At 44.1% G+C, this 18014-nt stretch overlaps 1 protein-coding gene across 3 annotated transcripts in view; it reads left to right on the top strand.

Moving 5' to 3' along the window:
* The first annotated feature begins 3906 nt into the window (after positions 1-3906).
* The window catches only part of ST3GAL5 (ST3 beta-galactoside alpha-2,3-sialyltransferase 5), a 58473-nt gene continuing 44365 nt past the window's right edge, over positions 3907-18014 (top strand). For 2 of the 3 annotated variants that reach the window (XM_086326550.1, XM_086326548.1), the window contains exon 1: positions 3907-4099. In XM_086326550.1, coding sequence (XP_086182676.1) covers positions 4015-4099 — 85 coding nt within the window. In that variant the 5' untranslated portion in view covers positions 3907-4014. Of the gene's footprint in view, positions 4100-4405; positions 4561-18014 lie in introns of all 3 variants that reach the window. The other variant, XM_086326549.1, reaches the window with a different exon arrangement.

Raw genomic sequence — 18014 nt, 5'->3', positions numbered from 1 at the left:
TACGTGGACAGACTCGACACAAGACACTGAAAACTGTCCGTAGCAGGATACATTGATGTATTTATGACTTCTCATATGATCCTAAAAAGGTTTTTATGTAATAAACTGAAAACAACCTCTTCTGTAAAAAAAAAAAAATAATAATAATAAAATTGCATGTTAACATGTTGACAAAAAGGCCAATGTTTTCAAAAACAAAAAGATGGTAAGAAGAATGCTTTTTTTAAAAAAATATATATTTGCAAGTCTCTTTAAGTATGGCTTAATAGAATACAGCTGGATTTTCATATCTGCTTTTGCATTCAATCTGTTACAAGTTGTTTTGGTTAAATTATGTGAAGAAAACCTGCTTCACATTGATACAAAATTGGAAAAGCAAAAAGTACTCTAATAGTCTTTCAGGAATATTATGGATATTCTTCTTTGATAGTACACCAAAACTCTACAGGAGGTTATTTCTTTATTTGTATAAATACTGAAAAGCTGTCAAGTCGATGGCAACACAAGTTTTCCAAAATTCCAAATTTCTTTTGAAATCCAGAAGTTTTTCAAGATTGGCAACAAGTAGTCAATTATTTTCCTTGAAGAGACAGGCTTGCTTAGTTCGTTTGCAAGAAAAAGTCTACCAAACACCCAAGTTGAGATAACCATAATTTGTCGGTTGTTTTCTCAAGTACGAATGGAGTTCCATGAAAAAACAAAACAAAAAACCCACCAGCTATTTCAGCTTGCAACTCAAACGATTGCACGAGTGCTTCTTCTTGCACAACCATCACATGTCAGTTTGCAGCAAGTGTTTTATGTGCCATTTCCATGTAAAATATTTACAAGAGAGACTGAGCTTTTAATGAGTTAATCACCTTTTTGTTGCTCCGTCCAGAAAATTCTCAAATGTAATTTCTTTTTTCCCACCATGAGTGTGTAGTGATGAAAACACTACTACAGTTGGCTGCCCTTCCTCTGGGAAAGCACCAGAACACCTTTTGCACACCTTTGCTTTCGCACCATCAGTAACAAGGAAAATAATGTCTTAGATGATAATGAAATAATTTTGACTTCAGAGATTCTCTGAAAGGCCACCCCTGAAAGGTCGTCTGAAAGGGACACCCCTGACCAGGGGTCTGTGGACCATACTTTGAGAACCACTGACTTGGACCAATCAGAGCCCAGTCATAGAGCTAAGAGTGGGGCAGGCTTACCTTAACTGTATGTTGCATCACAGAAGGGGGAAGATGAAGTGACTGTTGGAAGCAATCACAGTATGTGCTATGAGAATGACCAAAGTAATGAGCATAAAGTAATGAACAAATTACAAAATCGTGGATGCTGTCCCAGATTCACAAACAGCCCCACCATTTTGCTAGCCAAGGTCCAAAGGCTTTTCTGAGACCAGTATCTGCCTTGAGGTCTTTCCAGGTGGAGCAAAGGTAAACAGTCCACCTGCCAATGCAGGAGACTCCATAGACATAAGTTTGATGCCTAGGCCTGGAAGATCCCCTTCAGTAGGATACGGCAACCTGCTCTGGTATTCTTGCCTGGGGAAATCCCATGGGACAGAGGAGCCTGGTGGGCCATAGTCCATTGGGTTGCAGAGTCAGACATGATTGAGCACACACACATACCTATGAGGCTTTGAGATCCAGTGGCTGATCTTCATCTATTGTTTGGGGATCTCTGTCGTAACCCTGAACAGTAACTAATGGTGGTGGGGACTTCCCTGGCCATTCAGTGTTTAAGACTCTACGCTTCCACTTTAGAGTACTTGGTGTTGATTTCCTTGGGGAACTAAGATTTTGCGTGCTCTGCATTGTGGCCAAAAGTAACTAAAGGTGGCCCTGCAGCTTAGTGGAAGGAGTACTAAGAGCACGGCTTGTATTGTTGCACAGAAAGTCAGTCTCTCTCACAGCCTTCCAAGCCAGGGTACTGCTGAGCCTCATGCCAGCCATAAAGGGTATCTGGTTCTTGCCTGCCTCGGGGCAGCTGAAATGTGGAGGTGGGTGGATGAGGTCCCTGCACAGGAGAGGAGAATGGGGGTGATAAGGCCTCACCATGGTTCTGCTGGGCTCCCTGGTGACTCAGCGATAGAGAATCTGCCAACCAATGCAGGATACAGAAATGGCAACCCACTCCAGTATTCTTGCCTGGGAAATCCCATGGACACAGGAGCCTGGATGTCTACAGCCCATGGGGTCACAGTCTGATACAACTGAGTGACTGAATGACTAAACAACAACAATGATAATGCTAGTGGTGGATTGACTGGAAGATCAGCTGTACCCGTTTTAAAAAATACTTCTAAATGAGGTCTGGCTTTATGAATAAAGAATATCTGGGAGAAAAGTGGAAGAGCAGCTGAGGCAGATGAAAGTAGAGCGTCTGATAAGGCAGGCCTCTGCTTATCTCCAAGAGAGAGGGGCTGAGGTACTTAGTATTCTCCTTGCAGCTGTCACTGACCCCAGAGAGCTAGGCCTCGGCTCTGCTAGCCAGCCTTGGCCAACACTCAGGATTCAGATCTCCGGACAGAATAGCCTGGTAGGCTGCAGTCCATGGGGACTGAGCGACTTCACTTTCACTTTTCACTTTCATGCATTGGAGGAGGAAATGGCAACCCACTCCAGTGTTCTTGCCTGGAGAATCACAGGGACGGGGAAGCCTGGTGGGCTGCCGTCTATGGGGTCGCAGAGAGTAGGACACTACTGAAGCGACTTAGCAGCAGTAGCAGCAGTGATAACTTTTCCTCCAATATTTTAAAAATGCTTACATGTCCTCAACTTTAAATAATCGAGAAACACTTTTAGGACAAAATCCTTTTGAAAGGTGTGAAGGCAGTCTTTCCACGCTTTCCTTTCCAAGTTTTCCCTCTTGATCTTTATTACCCAAGACCCCACATTTTCCCCCCAGTCCCCTTGCCCCCAGCTGGGGAAGAGGACAGAAAACTCCAAGTCTTGTTTGTAACTGTGCAAACCGTGTGCAAACTGTTGCAAAAAACAAACAACAAAAAGTGACAAGATTTCCCGTTTATGCAAATATATTTGGCTCCCTGTCTAGGATCCTGCTTTTCAAAGTGGAACCAAAACCTACATCACAGGCACATGACTGCGATGCCCTGTGTTCGCCAACCCCAAAGGATATTCTGAAACCAGAACAACTTCACCGACCTTACTGAAGAGTCAACAAGTCCTACCGCACACCTGGCTGTATTAAAGAAACAACATATCCGTGCTTTCAAGTCTTTTAATTCCTGAACTTGGGGATTCACGAATATTCACGCTTTTAAAAACTGTATGCCATTTCCTCTCCAGATTCAAGGGTGACTCCAGAGATACGGAAATGAGCGCTCCAAACGCAGGTTCGCATTCATACTCTGCCACTAAAAGATTTAGTGTAACTCACTTCTGCTGAGTCTCAATAACCCATCCGCGAAATTAGTGCTCTCTCACTTTTCTCCAATACTTGGAACAACATAAAACTGTTCAGCAAATTTCCAGATACACTCAGGCAGCTCTCGTTGTTGTCTCCAGGGCCCCAGGAACTCCAATCCAGTGTTGTCTGCGGGTCCATCCTAGAGAATAAAGCACGTGACTCCATAAAGCCCCTTCATTCAGCAGCTCCGCGTCTACGAGTCCTCTGCGCAGTAAAGTCCTATACTCAGTCCAAACACCTTTTGTTCCTTCACCATCTAACCGCGCGCAGGGATCTAGAGGGCTGCGAGTGCCCCGGACCCCGCCAGCGTCAGCACACAGTACGACGCGCGTCCAGCTGGGGGCGCCCGGCTCCCCTAGGCCCGCTGGGTGGGGAGGGTTGCGAGTCCAGGGAGCTAGGCAGCCTCGGGAGCCCTCGCGCGCTCTGATTGGTTCTCGTGTCCTCGTGACTCCAGGCCCCGCCCCACGCCCCTCCTCCGCATCCGAGCCGGGGAGCGCTCGGTCCGGGACTGAATGGGCGCTAGCGCGGCGCTGGGGGCGGGCCGGGGCGCGGGGCCCGGGACTAGAGGCAGGCTGGCGCCCGCTCCCTAATATGCGAAAGAAGGCGGTGGGTGGCGCGGAGCGGCGTCCCCTGCAGCCGCGAACCGAGGCGGCGGCGGCGGCACCTGCCGGCCGAGGTACGTGGCGCAGCCCCCTCCTCGGCGTAACGGGGCCGCTGGCCGGGGGCGGCGGCGGCGATCGGTCCCTGCCCCCGCGTGGCTGGGCCCGGCGGCTCCGCCCCAGCTTCCTACGGGCAGCGCCCAGGGCACGGCTCCCCCAGATGCGCCTGGCGGGGGCGCGGGCTGGGAGTCGTGGCCTCGCGCGTAGCGGACCGGCTGGGTACGCCGCGGCCCGCGCAAGTGTGGACGCGGTGGAGACGGAGGGGTGAACGGCCGGGATGTGCGCTCCAGGCGCGGTGTGCCTTTCCCTTATGTGTTCCGCAGCGACTTGGGGTTTAATTCATTGCTCGAAGCTTCCGAGCCAGGAGAGCCCAGTTAACTCATTTCCCCGGGACAGGATGGAAGGACCCTCGGTGACTAGCAGCTCCGGCGGCTGTCTTTCGCATCCATCGGGAAGGCGTGATGTGCAGTGTCTGCAGGTAGAAATTCGCCAGTGACCTTTCGTGCCCACTCTGTGCGGCCAGCCCTGCGGAAGAGACACGTTTTGTGGTGACCTTTGGTGTTTCCTGAGTTGTAAGGAGTGGCTTGACATGGGCATGGATTTTATATGCTCCTTTAGTGTGTTAAGTAATACAAGATTTTCTGAGAGCATCTTCGAATAGAAAGAAGCTAGGTCCTGCCCAACCCCACAAGAGGTGGGTGACCTTGGCCAACGCTGATCCCCCTGTAAGACTCCATCTCCTGATCTGTAGTGGGAGGCTTGACCTGCAGATGGCCAAGATCCCTTTCAGGCCCCTGGTTCTGTGGTTCTGATGGCAAATGTGTTCACCAATGAAGAGGGTCCTGCAGAATCACTAACTCACTGGAAAGACATTTTATGTCCTCATATCTTAGTTCATGTCTGTGGCCTTTGCTTCATTAAGTATCAGTCTGTTTAAAAGGGAAAATGGTTTTTACCTGCCAGCCCCTTTGGTTTACCTGCTCATCAGGCCAAGCATGGATCCGACTTTGGGATTACAAAGAGGAAGGAGATGTGGCTCCTGCCCTCTGGTGTTAAGCTGAGCCCTGCTCTTGGTAATCTGCTTCCACAGAAGAGAGGAACCTTGGGGAGGAATCCTGTCTGCTGAGTGAAGGGGCACAGAGGCAGAAACTGTCAGGATGGGTTGTGGTTTCATTCACCTAATCCTGAAAGCTTGACAGGTTAGCAGAATGTCTTACATTTCTAGTCGTAGAGCCAGGAATCACCTGAATTCCAGCCAGGGCTTGGACGAGGAGAGACTGATGTAAACTGGCAGAGCCCTGTGACCAGAGTATAGTGAACCTCTTCATAGGTCTGTCTGTTGTCTGAGGGACGCTATTTCTGTGAGATAAAATGAATCTTGGTTATGATTAGTTGTTGGGTCTTTCTTTAGGCGAGAAAAAAAATGGGTGAGGTGGGAAGGCATGAAGGTGTTTGTGGAAGAGAGAGGGAGAGGGCTGACAGGCATCAATGATAAACATGCACATTAATGACTGCCTATTTTGAAAATGCTTATAATTTTGGCTTAAACTGCCAGATTGTTTCATATTACCATGATAGGTTAGTATTGAATTTTTTGGAATTAATTTATTAGTTTTTATTGGAATATAGTTGGTTTACAATGTCGTGTTAGTTTCTGCTGTACAGCCAAGTGAATCAGTTATATATAAATATGTATTTGTTGTTGTTTAGTCACTAAGTCGTGTTCGACTCTTTTGCATACACGCTAGACTGTAGACTGCCAGGGTCCTCTGTCCATGGGATTTCCCAGGCAAGAATACTGGAGTGGGTTGCCATTTCCTTCTCCAAGGGATCTTCCCAACCGAGGGACTGAACTTGCATCTCCTGCATTACAGGCAGATTCTTTACCGTGGAGCCTCTGGGGAAGCCATATATATATATATGTTTTTTTTTTTAGATTCTTTTTCCATATAGGCCATTCGTTATACAGTACTGAACAGAGTTCCCTGTGCTATACAGTAGTTCTTCTTGTTTATCTGTTTTATATATAGTAGTGTGTATATGTCAATCCCAGTCTCCCAAGTAACCCTTCCCTCTTCTTTCCCCCTTGGTAACCATAAGTTTATTTTCTACATCTGTGATTCTATTTCTGTTTTGTAAATAAGTTCATTTGTACTATTTTTTTAGATTCCACATAAAAGCGATATCCTATGATATTTGTCTTTGACTTGCGTCACTCAGTATTACAATCTCTAGGTCCATTTATGTTGCTGCAAATGGCATTATTTTGGTTTTTTCTGGCTGAGTAATAGTGTTGAATTTTAAGACTATGTTCAAGGCAGGATAAGAAAAAACCCTTTGTTCTTTGATGTGTCTCCTCCAGTCCTCCCCTATTTGCCCTGCTGGTCTGTTTGGCAGGAGTTTGTCTAGCAGGTTGGCTCTTGGGAGGTGAAAGAGACAATAGAAGAGGTTTCAAGTCCTCTATGGGAGTTCATCCAGGTGCTGGGGGCAGAAGGGAGAGTCTTGGAAGAAGGGTCACGGCTCCCTTTGCACACCCTTCTAGTTCCTGAGAAGCGGTTTAATCAATTTAATCTGAATTGCCTGTGGAGACGCTCCCAGAGGGCATGCTCTGTGTTTTTGGTTCATCTGGGAAGCCTTGGCAGAATTAAAGCAACTGGAAGTATACACACATTAACAATGGTACGCACTCCCTAACTGCCGAGAAGCAGCAGCAAGGGGCTGGATCAGTATGAGGGGTGTTAGCAAAGGCATCCAGAAGTGGGTGAATCACTGGCTTATTGTGGGAGGAAACCATCACTGTGGATGGTGACATGCAGGCCATTAGGGAGAGAGACCCTGGAGAAGGCAATGGTACCCCACTCCAGTACTCTTGCTTGGAAAATCCCATGGACAGAGGAGCCTGGTAGGCTGCAGTCCATGGGGTCGCTAAGAGTCGGGCACGACTGAGCGACTTCACTTTCACTTTTCCCTTTCATACATTGGAGAAGGAAATGGCAACCCACTCCAGTATTCTTGCCTGGAGAATCCCAGGGACAGAGGAGCCTAGTGGGCTGCTGTCTATGGGGTCGCACAGAGTCGGACACGACTGAAGCGACTTAGCAGCAGCAGCAGCAGCAGCAGCAGCAGCAGGAAGAGAGACCCAGCTTGAGCACACGTGCAGAGGGGGAGCAAGGAAGATGTAGCGAGCAGAAGAAAAATGAGGTTAGAGGTACAAGGACATGACCAGGCTTGTCTTACTTAGAAGAGCGTTATCTTGTTTTTCTAAGTATAGCATACATGCTAGGAAGGTAGGCATAAGTGGATTACTGTCCAACAGATTTTACAAATTCAGCATACCATGCTCTCAGATCAAGAAGCAGGAGCACCCGTGGGTCCCCTTTGAGTCACTGCATCCTGGAAGAGAACCCCTGCTGACTCTCGAGCTTGTATCACTGGAATTCTGCAGTGTCTGTCTTCTTTCCTTCGGACTTGGGTTTCTGAGACTCACTCCAGATGCTGCCTCTCGCTGTAGGGTGCTCACTCATTGCTGATTGGGCCTGTGGGTGAAAAATATACTATATCTTTGTCTGTGCACTGTTGATGGACACTTGGGCAGGTGGCAGGTTTGGCTATTACAGTTAGTGATGCCATGACTGTTTTCATACCTGGCTTGTGTGTGTGTGTGTGGGTGCACGCATATTTCTCTTTTTAACAGCTTTTTAAAATATTATATTTATTTAATTTTTTAATTTATTATGGCATTTGGGTTCTGGTTCCCTGGCCAGGGATTGAATCCAGGGCCCCTGCATTGGGAGCATGGAGTCTTGACCACTGGACCATCTGTGTGCTCAGTCGCTCAGTCACTCAGTCGTGTCCAACTCTTTATGGCCCTATAGACTGTAGCCCACCAGGCTCCTCTATCCATAGAATTCTCCGGGAAAGAATTCTAGAGTGGGTTGCCACTTCCTACTCCAGGGTATCTTCAGACCCAGAGATCGAACCTGTGTCTCTTGTATCCCCTATGTTGGCATACAGATTCTTTACCACTAATGCCACCTGGGAAGCCCCTGTATGTGCATTTCTGATGAGAGTCTAGGTAGGGGTGAGATTGCTGGGTCATGGGTATGTGTATGTTCAGCTTTGCATGGGTAGTTCCTTACTACTAACTGATTAGCTCAACATTGGCTTTGAACCGGGGAGACCGAGGAAGGACTTGTGCCAGGAGCCACGATGAGTTACCACGTGGCTGTGCGCTATAGATTCTCAGCTAGTGCGGTCACCTCTAGGCCACGGCCGCCCCAGGTCAGGCAGCAGGACAGGCTGACCCTGAGGAGCACTTCAGCTCCATGAGCCTCTGTGGTCAGGGAGTGGTTGTCTCTTCCAGACTGCCACAGACACCCCTGGGAACGTCTCCTTACCTTTTCTAACACTGCACTTTCTCTGCTTTGTTTTTAGTTATGTGACTTGTGTTCCCTGTACCTCTGGGTTTCTACTGAAGAATTCCCCCACGTCCTAGAGGAAAAGCTTATTTCTTGTTTGATCTTTAGAGGCCATGCAAGACATTTTTGTTCCCCTTTAGCGTGTGGAAAAATATACAGAATTAAGTAATATTGGATGGTTCATCACCTCCTTATACCCATGAATTCTTCCCCTTTTCAAGTTTTAAATATCTGGAATTAATGGTTCTGCTTCATGTGATGTGATATGATTAAAGAGGAAAAAATTGATACAAATAACACATTTGAAAAGTCTGTTTTGATGGAATAGGACGTTGTCTTTTGAACATGAAGTCTGCCTTTAAGACGAGGTGTCATTTTCATAATTAAAGGCTTACATGTGTTGAGTTCAAAGCAGAAGCAGTTTTTCTGTTATTCATGTAGTGTTCCTTCTTCTCTAGTCCTTTCTCTCCCCTCAGCTTCTACTTTTATATTCTCTTCTATCTTGTTCTCTATATCATTTCTGCTTTTCACAAACATCTTGTTTTCATTTCCAATCTAGACTCCAGCAACAAAAGAGGAAGCCAGAGTAGTGGTACTTATTTTTTTTTCAAATAGGGCTACCAATACTCTCTGTGCTTTGCTTGTCATTTTCTGGAATCAAGTCCTTAGTCACCCAGGATTTGGTATCTGGTTTTCTTGTTTATTCTTCCTTTGGAGTGGCTCAGTCCAGTAGAACTATAACCCAAGCCATATATATATAATATCAAAGTTTTGGTTTCCCAGGAAAATTAAAACAAAACAAAACAGGACTAAACTAAACTTGTATGCACCTAAAAATACAGCTCCAAACTATACAAAGTAAAAAGTGACAGAATGACAAAAAAAAGTTGACAAATGTGACAACATAATGAGAGATTTTAGCATATCTATTTCAGTAACTGATGGAACAAGCTAACAAAAAACCAGTAAGGGATTAAGAAGCAAAGCAATTAATAAGCTTGATCAAACCAATTAAATAGAATACATAGTTCCAGCAAGTAAAGAGTATACTTTTACAAAAATTGAACATACACCAGGTCATAAAGTAAGTTCTAACATATTTAAAATAATGAGTATCATATTGACCAAGTTCTCTGAATGCAGTGAAGCTAAATTATGTATCAGTTTTAAAATATAATTTAAAAGCATATTTAAAAAGTTAAATTTGAAAGTATTTAGATTTGAATGATCAAGAAGTAATAGCAATGAAAAAAGATATGTCAAAATTTGTAGAATGAATTGTACACCTAAAGCTTGTGGGTTGCAACTAAATAAGGTAGGGGAAATATGTGGTCTTAATGACTCATATTTGCAAGAAAACAGGCAAAAATTAATAACCCAGTCAACTAAATTAAGAAGTTAGGAACTTAGCAATTAAACCCAAGAGATTAGAAGGATTTTTTTTTAGTCAGGTGAATTAATTTTAATAATTTATTTTCATTAAACCAATATGTATAAAATATTATTAAATTAATATAAAAGTTGTTTTTGAGCTATTTTACATTCTTCTGGTCAAACTTAATTCTTCAAAGCCTTGTGTGTATCTTACATGAGAATATATCTCAGTTTGGACGGGCCATATTTGAATTACTCAGCAGCCACATGTGGCTCATGGTATCTTTGCCTCCTATAAACATTGAAGGTATTTATGGTGATAAAGAGGACAATCAGAGCTAACAGTAAAGGGGTTCAATTATCTGCCAAGAGAATCGAGATTCATGAGAATCTAAGAGTGTTTTGTGGTTTGCAGAGGGTGACTCTTTTTGAAAATCTTATATACTACTCTCTACAACAAACCCACATACTATAAAATATAGGACAGAAATAAAGATAAATGATGTACTGACTCACTATATCCTTACCTGTTTTAGACATATTATATATATATGTATAAACCATGTTATATACATGTTATATATGTATAAGTATAGGTCATGCGTTGCTGCTTTCTATGCCCCCAGGCACATACATGTTATATTATGTATATATAGACATATATGTATGTATGTCTTTTAATGTTCACAGACCCATATGAGTTTATCTCGGACTCACGTCCATCGAGTCCATGATGCCATCCAGCCATCTCACCCTCTGTCGTCCCCTTCTCCTCCTGCCCCCAATCCCTCCCAGCATCAGAGTCTTTTCCAATGAGTCAACTCTTCGCATGAGGTGGCCAAAGTACTGGAGTTTCAGCTCCAGCATCATTCCTTCCAAAGAAATCCCAGGGCTAATCTCCTTCAGAATGGACTGGTTGGATCTCCTTGCAGTCCAAGGGACTCTCAAGAGTCTTCTCCAACACCACAGTTCAAAAGCATCAATTTTTTGGCGCTCAGCCTTCTTCACAGTCCAACTCTCACATCCATACATGACCACAGGAAAAACCATAGCCTTGACTAGACGGACCTTTGTTGGCAAAGTAATGTCTCTGCTTTTGAATATGCTATCTAGGTTGGTCATAACTTTCCTTCCAAGGAGTAAGCGTCTTTTAATTTCATGGCTGCAGTCACCATCTGTAGTGATTTTGGAGCCCAGAAAAATAAAGTCTGACACTGTTTCCACTGTTTCCCCATCTATTTCCCATGAAGTGATGGGACCGGATGCCATGATCTTCGTTTTCTGAATGTTGAGCTTTAAGCCAACTTTTTCACTCTCCACTTTCACTTTCATCAAGAGGCTTTTTAGTTCCTCTTCACTTTCTGCCATAAGGATGGTGTCATCTGCGTATCTGAGGTGATTGATATTTCTCCCGGAAATCTTGATTCCAGCTTGTGTTTCTTCCAGTCCAGTGTTTCTCATGATGTTCTCTGCATATAAGTTAAATAAGCAGGGTGACAATATACAGCCTCGACGTACTCCTTTTCCTATTTGGAACCAGTCTGTTGTTCCATGTCCAGTTCTAACTGTTGCTTCCTGACCTGCATACAGATTTCTCAAGAGGCAGATCAGGTGGTCTGGTATTCCCATCTCTTTCAGAATTTTCCACAGTTTATTGTGATCCACACAGTCAAAGGCTTTGGCATAGTCAATAAAGCAGAAATAGATGTTTTTCTGGAACTCTCTTGCTTTTTCCATGATCCAGCGGATGTTGGCAATTTGATCTCTGGTTCCTCTGCCTTTTCTAAAACCAGCTTGAACATCAGGAAGTTCATGGTTCACATATTGCTGAAGCCTGGCTTGGAGAATTTTGAGCATTACTTTACTAGCGTGTGAGATGAGTGCAATTGTGTGGTAGTTTGAGCATTCTTTGGCATTGCCTTTCTTTGGGATTGGAATGAAAACTGACCTTTTCCAGTCCTGTGGCCACTGCTGAGTTTTCCAAATTTGCTGGCTTATTGAGTGCAGCACTTTAACAGCATCATCTTTCAGGATTTGAAATAGCTCCACTGGAATTCCATCACCTCCACTAGCTTTGTTTGTAGTGATGCTTTCTAAGGCCCACTTGACTTCACATTCCAGGATGTCTGGCTCTAGGTGAGTGATCACACCATCGTGATTATCTGGGTCCTGAAGCTCTTAAGACCACATATTTCCCTTACCTAATTTAGTTGCAACCCGCAAGCTTTAGGTGTACAATTCATTCTACAAATTTTGACATATCTTTTTTCATTGCTCTTACTTCTTGATCATTCAAATCTAAATACTTTCAAATTTAACTTTTCAAATATGGTTTTAGGACATTGAGGCTCAGGGAGGTCAAGAAACTGTAGGGGACAGAGCAGGGATTCAGACTCAGGCAAACTGACCTGGAGGTGGTGGATGAGACAAATGCATCTCTGTCTTTGTAGCACTCTGCACGTTCACACCCCACCCATCAGAAGAGCTCCCATCAAAATTCCTGAGAGAATGATCTGAGGTGGTCCCTGGTCCAAGTTCCTGCATTTCTAGGCACAGTATCCTCACTCTGCCGGGTCTCCATGGCAACTTCCTCACTGGTCCTGCCTCACAATAGGACTTCCCCATCTCCAGTCCTACCTCAAGAGAGGTCTCTCCAAAATCCAGTTCCAGTTTAAATCTCCCTCCCACAGTTGGCTTCTTTTGTCTTAGGATGAAATGCCAACCCACCATGGCATGGTCTGCTTCCTTTTGCAGCCTCTTGGTATGTTGTTCCCTCCAGGGCTGGACCTTCAAACACTCACTTCAGTGCCAAGTGTCCCTGCTCAGGGGCACCTGCTTCCCCAACCCCCACCAAGTCCTATCCATTATTCCTTCCAGAAGTGGGGGGAGGCTTTTCTAAGTTCCTTCCCAAACACACAGTACACCCATGTCCCCCAAATGTAAAATATCTCCTAACACTGCCCTCATATCCAATGTAGAATAAGTTAACAAGAAAAATGAGGAATATATTAACATTGGTGATGGATCTACTCGTCTAATTTTAAAAATGAGATGAGAGCTCTTTGAAGAAGAGGCTATATCTGTGTTGCTTCTTGCTGTATCCCCAGGCACATACTCCCTGCCTAATTAAAAATGAGGTTATGTGAATGACAGTATGCCTGTTTGGGATTCTGCCCAGGAGCTGGTTTTCCAAATTTTTGGAGCAGAGAGTAAAAGGGATGTGTGATTTAGGCATAAAAGGAAATTGTATGTTTTAGTGATGCCTCTCACAGACCTGAATACATGTTGTCGGTTTTCAAACATGTTTAACTTGTTCTGAGCTTAAAACGACTCAAACAAAACTTTCCTTTGTCTCCTATGGTTTTTCCCTCTCTTTCAGGCTCTCAACAGCCAGGGCCTGTCAACCTTTGGGTTGTTCCCAGTCACTTTTCCTCCAGTTCCTTTTCTGGGGTTGTTATCACTTTCTGATTTGTCATTTTATATGACTATTTTGGTTCTTCTGTTCCTAAGGACAAAAAGTGTTATTGAATATAGTCAGCCCTCCATGTTGACCAACTGCAGATCAAAAATATTCAAAAAGGAACATTTCCTGAAAGTTCCAGAAAACAAAACTTGAGTTTTCTGCGTGCCAGCAGCTATGTACATAGCATTTATGTTGTATTAGGTATTAAAAGTAATCTAGAGCTGATTTAAAATGTATACGGGAAGATGTACGTAGATTATATGCAAATACTGCATCATTTAATATAAAAGACTTGAGCATCCATGGATTTTGGTATCCAAGAAGTGGTAGTGGTCCTGGAACCAATTTCCTGTAGATATCAAGGGACCACTATACCAGATTACTACATAAACTGCTTACCGAATCCTCCACCTTCCCTTCCCCACTTAGCAGCTGTCTGCTCCCTGAGGAATATTGCTAAGGTCCTATTTGGTGACGTCTCTTCATAATCTCAAAGCATAAGAACCCATACCCTGACTCTTTCTTTGGGAGGTGGGATCTTGGTTATTTTAGAATTTGCACACTCACTCGCCCATTATACTCCAGTTTAGGGAAAGATCCCCATGTTGGAGCTTGTTCATGTTGAGTCCCAGAGTTGCTGTTGTTAACTGTTCATTCTACTGACTTTCACTTTTTCCTATTAAGTATTATTTATGCAGCCTGACTACTTGTATTCCCTTTAGATGAAGAGGGAGATCCTCCACTGAAAAGGAAGCTTTTAGATTTTGCTTTATTTGTGGCATTCAGGAGAGTGCCACAGATGTGTTCTGCTGTAGCATCTTCTGCATGTCTAATTTGCTGTCACACGGGGGCCCACTGCCCAAGAGATATTACATAAGATGTTTTGTTAGAGCTTGGAGGGAACCTGGGCAGTTCTCCAGGCAGTTACCTCAGTTTACTCCAGTGTCCTGTCTTATCCCTTCTGGCCTCCTCCTCTTATCCCCCTTTGTTACCCCTACCTCGGCCGTGAAATCATCTCAGTGCATAGTGGAACGGTGGCAGCTGGTGGGGCCTTCTTGCATGCTTTGCTTTTTTTTTTCCTATTAGCAGCCTGAATTTGTTATGCAGGTTGGATCTCAGCAGGCTGGGTGCTAAAAGAACAGCCGCTGCCAGCTCAGTCACCAAGTTCTGTGGCCTCTTCCTTCACCACTCTTGTCGGCCCCCATGTCTCTGTCCCTCTCCGTCTCCCCTGCTCCATCAGCCCTGGCTGCGGTGGTCATCAGAGCCCCTTGACCATCCCTCCGGTGGCCTCTTACATCCCTCCTGCCTAAGGACCACTTAGGGTCACCTCCTCCTCTGGGGCCAGTTTGGAGGCCCTCATTCCTTCTTTTCTAAAATTTTTGATGTTTATTTATTTATTTATTTGACTGTGCCAGGTCTCAGGTGCAGCACGAAGGATATTTAGCTGGCATGTGAACTCTTAGTTGCAGCACGTGGGATCTAGTTCCCTGACCAGGATTGAACCTGGGCCTCCTGCATTGGGAGCACAGAGTCTTAGCCCCTGGACCACCATGGAAGTCTAATGCTTCCTTCTTTGCTACATCTTCTCCCACTTTCCCCCAGATCCCCTGTGACCTGGCTGGAGCAGCCATCCCTGGGCATCTTGGCATGCCCGTCCTCCCATCCGGAATACCTGCTGTCTCTCTCCTTTGTGGCTCTGAGGTCCAGTCTATCCTTAAAGGACCCATTTACACTTTGTCTCCTCAAGGAGGCTTCCCTGATTTCATCTAATGTCACTAGTGTTCCGTTGCCTGGGACACCCCAGGCAGTGACATTTCATCTAATGTCACTGCCACGCCTCTGCTTTTTGGCATTTTGAATATTTAGGTATTTTTGTTTTCCCTGGCTGGATTTTTCGTTTCAAGAGAAAGGCTATGTCTTAGTTTTCTTTATATTCCCAGTGCCTGATATATGCTTATTACATGTCTGTTTTAAGGATCATTAGGTGAACAAAGCAAATTATACAACAGTACAGACCAGCCCTCCTCAGCTGGGGCTCTACAAGAGGATTAAGCCCGAATGCTCTAAGGCCACCATGATATTGGGTTGACCAAAAAGTTCATTTGGGATTTCCAATTATATCTTACAGAAAAGCCCAAACAAACTTTTTGGCCAACCCCAATATATTATGAATTAACTTCTCTCCCATGCTTCTGGAGTGATTTGAATTATAGACCATCCTTGAGAAAATTAAAATAGACACTCAATCCTATTGTATAGCATGGAGAACTCTGCTCAATGTTGTGTGGCAGCTGAATGGGAGAGGAGTTTAAGGGAAAATGAATACATGTGTATGTGTGACTGAGGCCCTTTGCTGTTCACCTGAAACTATCGAAACATTGTTAATTGGCTATACTCCAATATAAAATTAAAATTTTTAAAAAAAGGAAAATAGACACATAAATCCTTTTCTGTAGGGCTTAATCTCTAGTGGAACCCAGCCTGAAGATATCTAGTATAAGTAATATGATCCCAATCCTGATAAAATAGACATATGCCAAGAGGAAAGGCAGATGCAATATAGAGCATAGTGTTAGAGGTGGACATCACTGTGTTGTAGTGTAACAACCAGTGTGTGATTTCAATATGTTCTTTCTGAAGTGTTTAACTTTATGGTAACAAAGTTTAAAAAAGGTTTTTTGAATAAGCCAAATTGGAGGTCCTAAACCTGGCTGTGCCTTACTATAAGGCAATGGAGAGTTCAGTTCAGTCGCTCAGTTATGTCCCACTCTTTTGGACCCCATGGGCTGTAGCACACCAGGCTTCCCTGTCCATCACCAACTCCTGGAGCTTACTCAAACTCATGTCCATTGAGTCGGTGATGCCATCCAACCATCTCATCCTCTGTTGTCCCCTTCTCCTGCCTTTAATCTTTCCCAGCATCTATTCCAATGAGTCAGTTCTTCGCATCAGGTGGTCAAAGTATTAGAGCTTCAGCTTAATGGAGAGTTAGGGCTTTGTTTTTAAATATAGGTCCACTATGGGAACTACATTTAAAAACAAAATCCCGAGTTTGCCTTGCCTTATAGTAAGGCACGGCCAGGTTTAGGAGCTCCAGTTTGGCTTATTCACAACCCATTCCAGTATTCTTGCCTGGAGAATCCCCATGGACAGAGGAGCCTGGTGGACTACAGTCCATAGCGTTGCACAGAGTCAGACACAACTGAAGCGACTTAGCACACACGCACCAGTAGTGAACCAATCCACCAATAGTGGATCCCTGAACTGACCCTTTAGCCATGTCCCTGGAGAGCCAGGCCTCTGAGTGAGGGTGACTAGCTGTCAGACCTCTGAACTTGGGTGTTGCCACTATGCACTTTGTAAATGAAGGGCTGTGTCAAGCAGGCATGATTCACCGTAAGAGAAACTAGCATAGTAATGGGTACTTATAGAATACTTTCAAAAGCAAATCTAGAGCTAATTTTTCTTAACAGCTAAGAGTGAACATTAGTTGCTGTTCAGTCACTAAGTTGTGTCTGACTCTTCATGACCTCATGGACTATAGCACCCCAGGCTCTTCTGTCCTTCAGTACTTTCCGAAATTTGTTAAGATTCATGTCCATTGAGTTGGTGATGCTATCTAACCATCTTATCCTTTACCACCCCTTTCTCCTTTTGCCTTCAGTCTTTCCCATCATCAGGGTCTTTTTCGATGACTCGATGAGTCATCTCTTCAAATCAGATGGCCAAAGTATTGGAGCTTCAGCTTCAGTCCTTCCAGTGAATATTCAGGATTGATTTCCTTTAGGACTGAACATACCCTGGCGTTATTCAAATTAAGTCTGAGACAAGAGTCTCAATGCTTGTTCTGGCTCATCAGCTGTTGCTTCAACCAGCTCTGTTTTGTTTTGTTTTTTTCTCTCTCTGAAGTTTGACCTTACTTGACCTCACACAGAATTTTATCCATATGCTGGGTGCTGAAATCAGTAGATGGGATGAGGAACAGGGTAATTACTTAGTCTCTAAGTATCTCCCATCAAGTTACTTATTAACTACAAAGGGAAAATAGTAACTTGATAGTGGATAAACTTGCCTTACACAACTTTGACCAACTGATTTAACATCAGTGGTATTGGGACAAAGCAATGTCAGGGGTCTCCTGAGAAAACACACCTGGACGGACCAGCACCACTTCTGGGAAATTCCTGCCTGAAATGTGTACCTTGAATCTAATCATGAAGAAATGGACAGATCTCCACTGAGGGACATTCTTCAAAACAACAAGGCTGTACTTTTCAAAAAATGCCAAGGTCACGAAAGATAAAGGAACTGTTTCTGATTAAAGGAGGCTAAAAAGATATGACAGCTGAATGTCACATGCGGTTCTGGACGTGTGTTCCTGTTTTTGCTCTGAAGCCATTATTGGGACTGCTAAAGAGATTTGTCTGACGTCTTCAGAGTAGAGAATAGTATTAAAACAATAATAATTTCCTGATTTTTATCATCATACTTCGGTGTGTCTGGGAGTGTCCTTTTTAGGAAATACTAAAATATTTAGGGTTGCATGTCATTGTGTCCTCAGCTTACTTTCAAGTGGTTAAAAAATGTAGTATGGATATCATAAAATAGAATCACCAAACCAATGTGGTAGAATGGTAACAAGCAGGTTGTCTGAGCGAGGCAAATTCTTTGTACTCT

This window comes from Bos grunniens, chromosome 11 (assembly GCF_055505025.1).
Source record: "Bos grunniens cultivar Pamir isolate PY7600 chromosome 11, Bosgru_T2T1.0, whole genome shotgun sequence".
NCBI classification, from domain to species: Eukaryota; Metazoa; Chordata; class Mammalia; order Artiodactyla; family Bovidae; genus Bos; species Bos grunniens.
The sequence above is the reverse complement of the archived record's forward strand: the minus strand, read 5'-3'. Positions and strand labels throughout refer to the sequence as shown.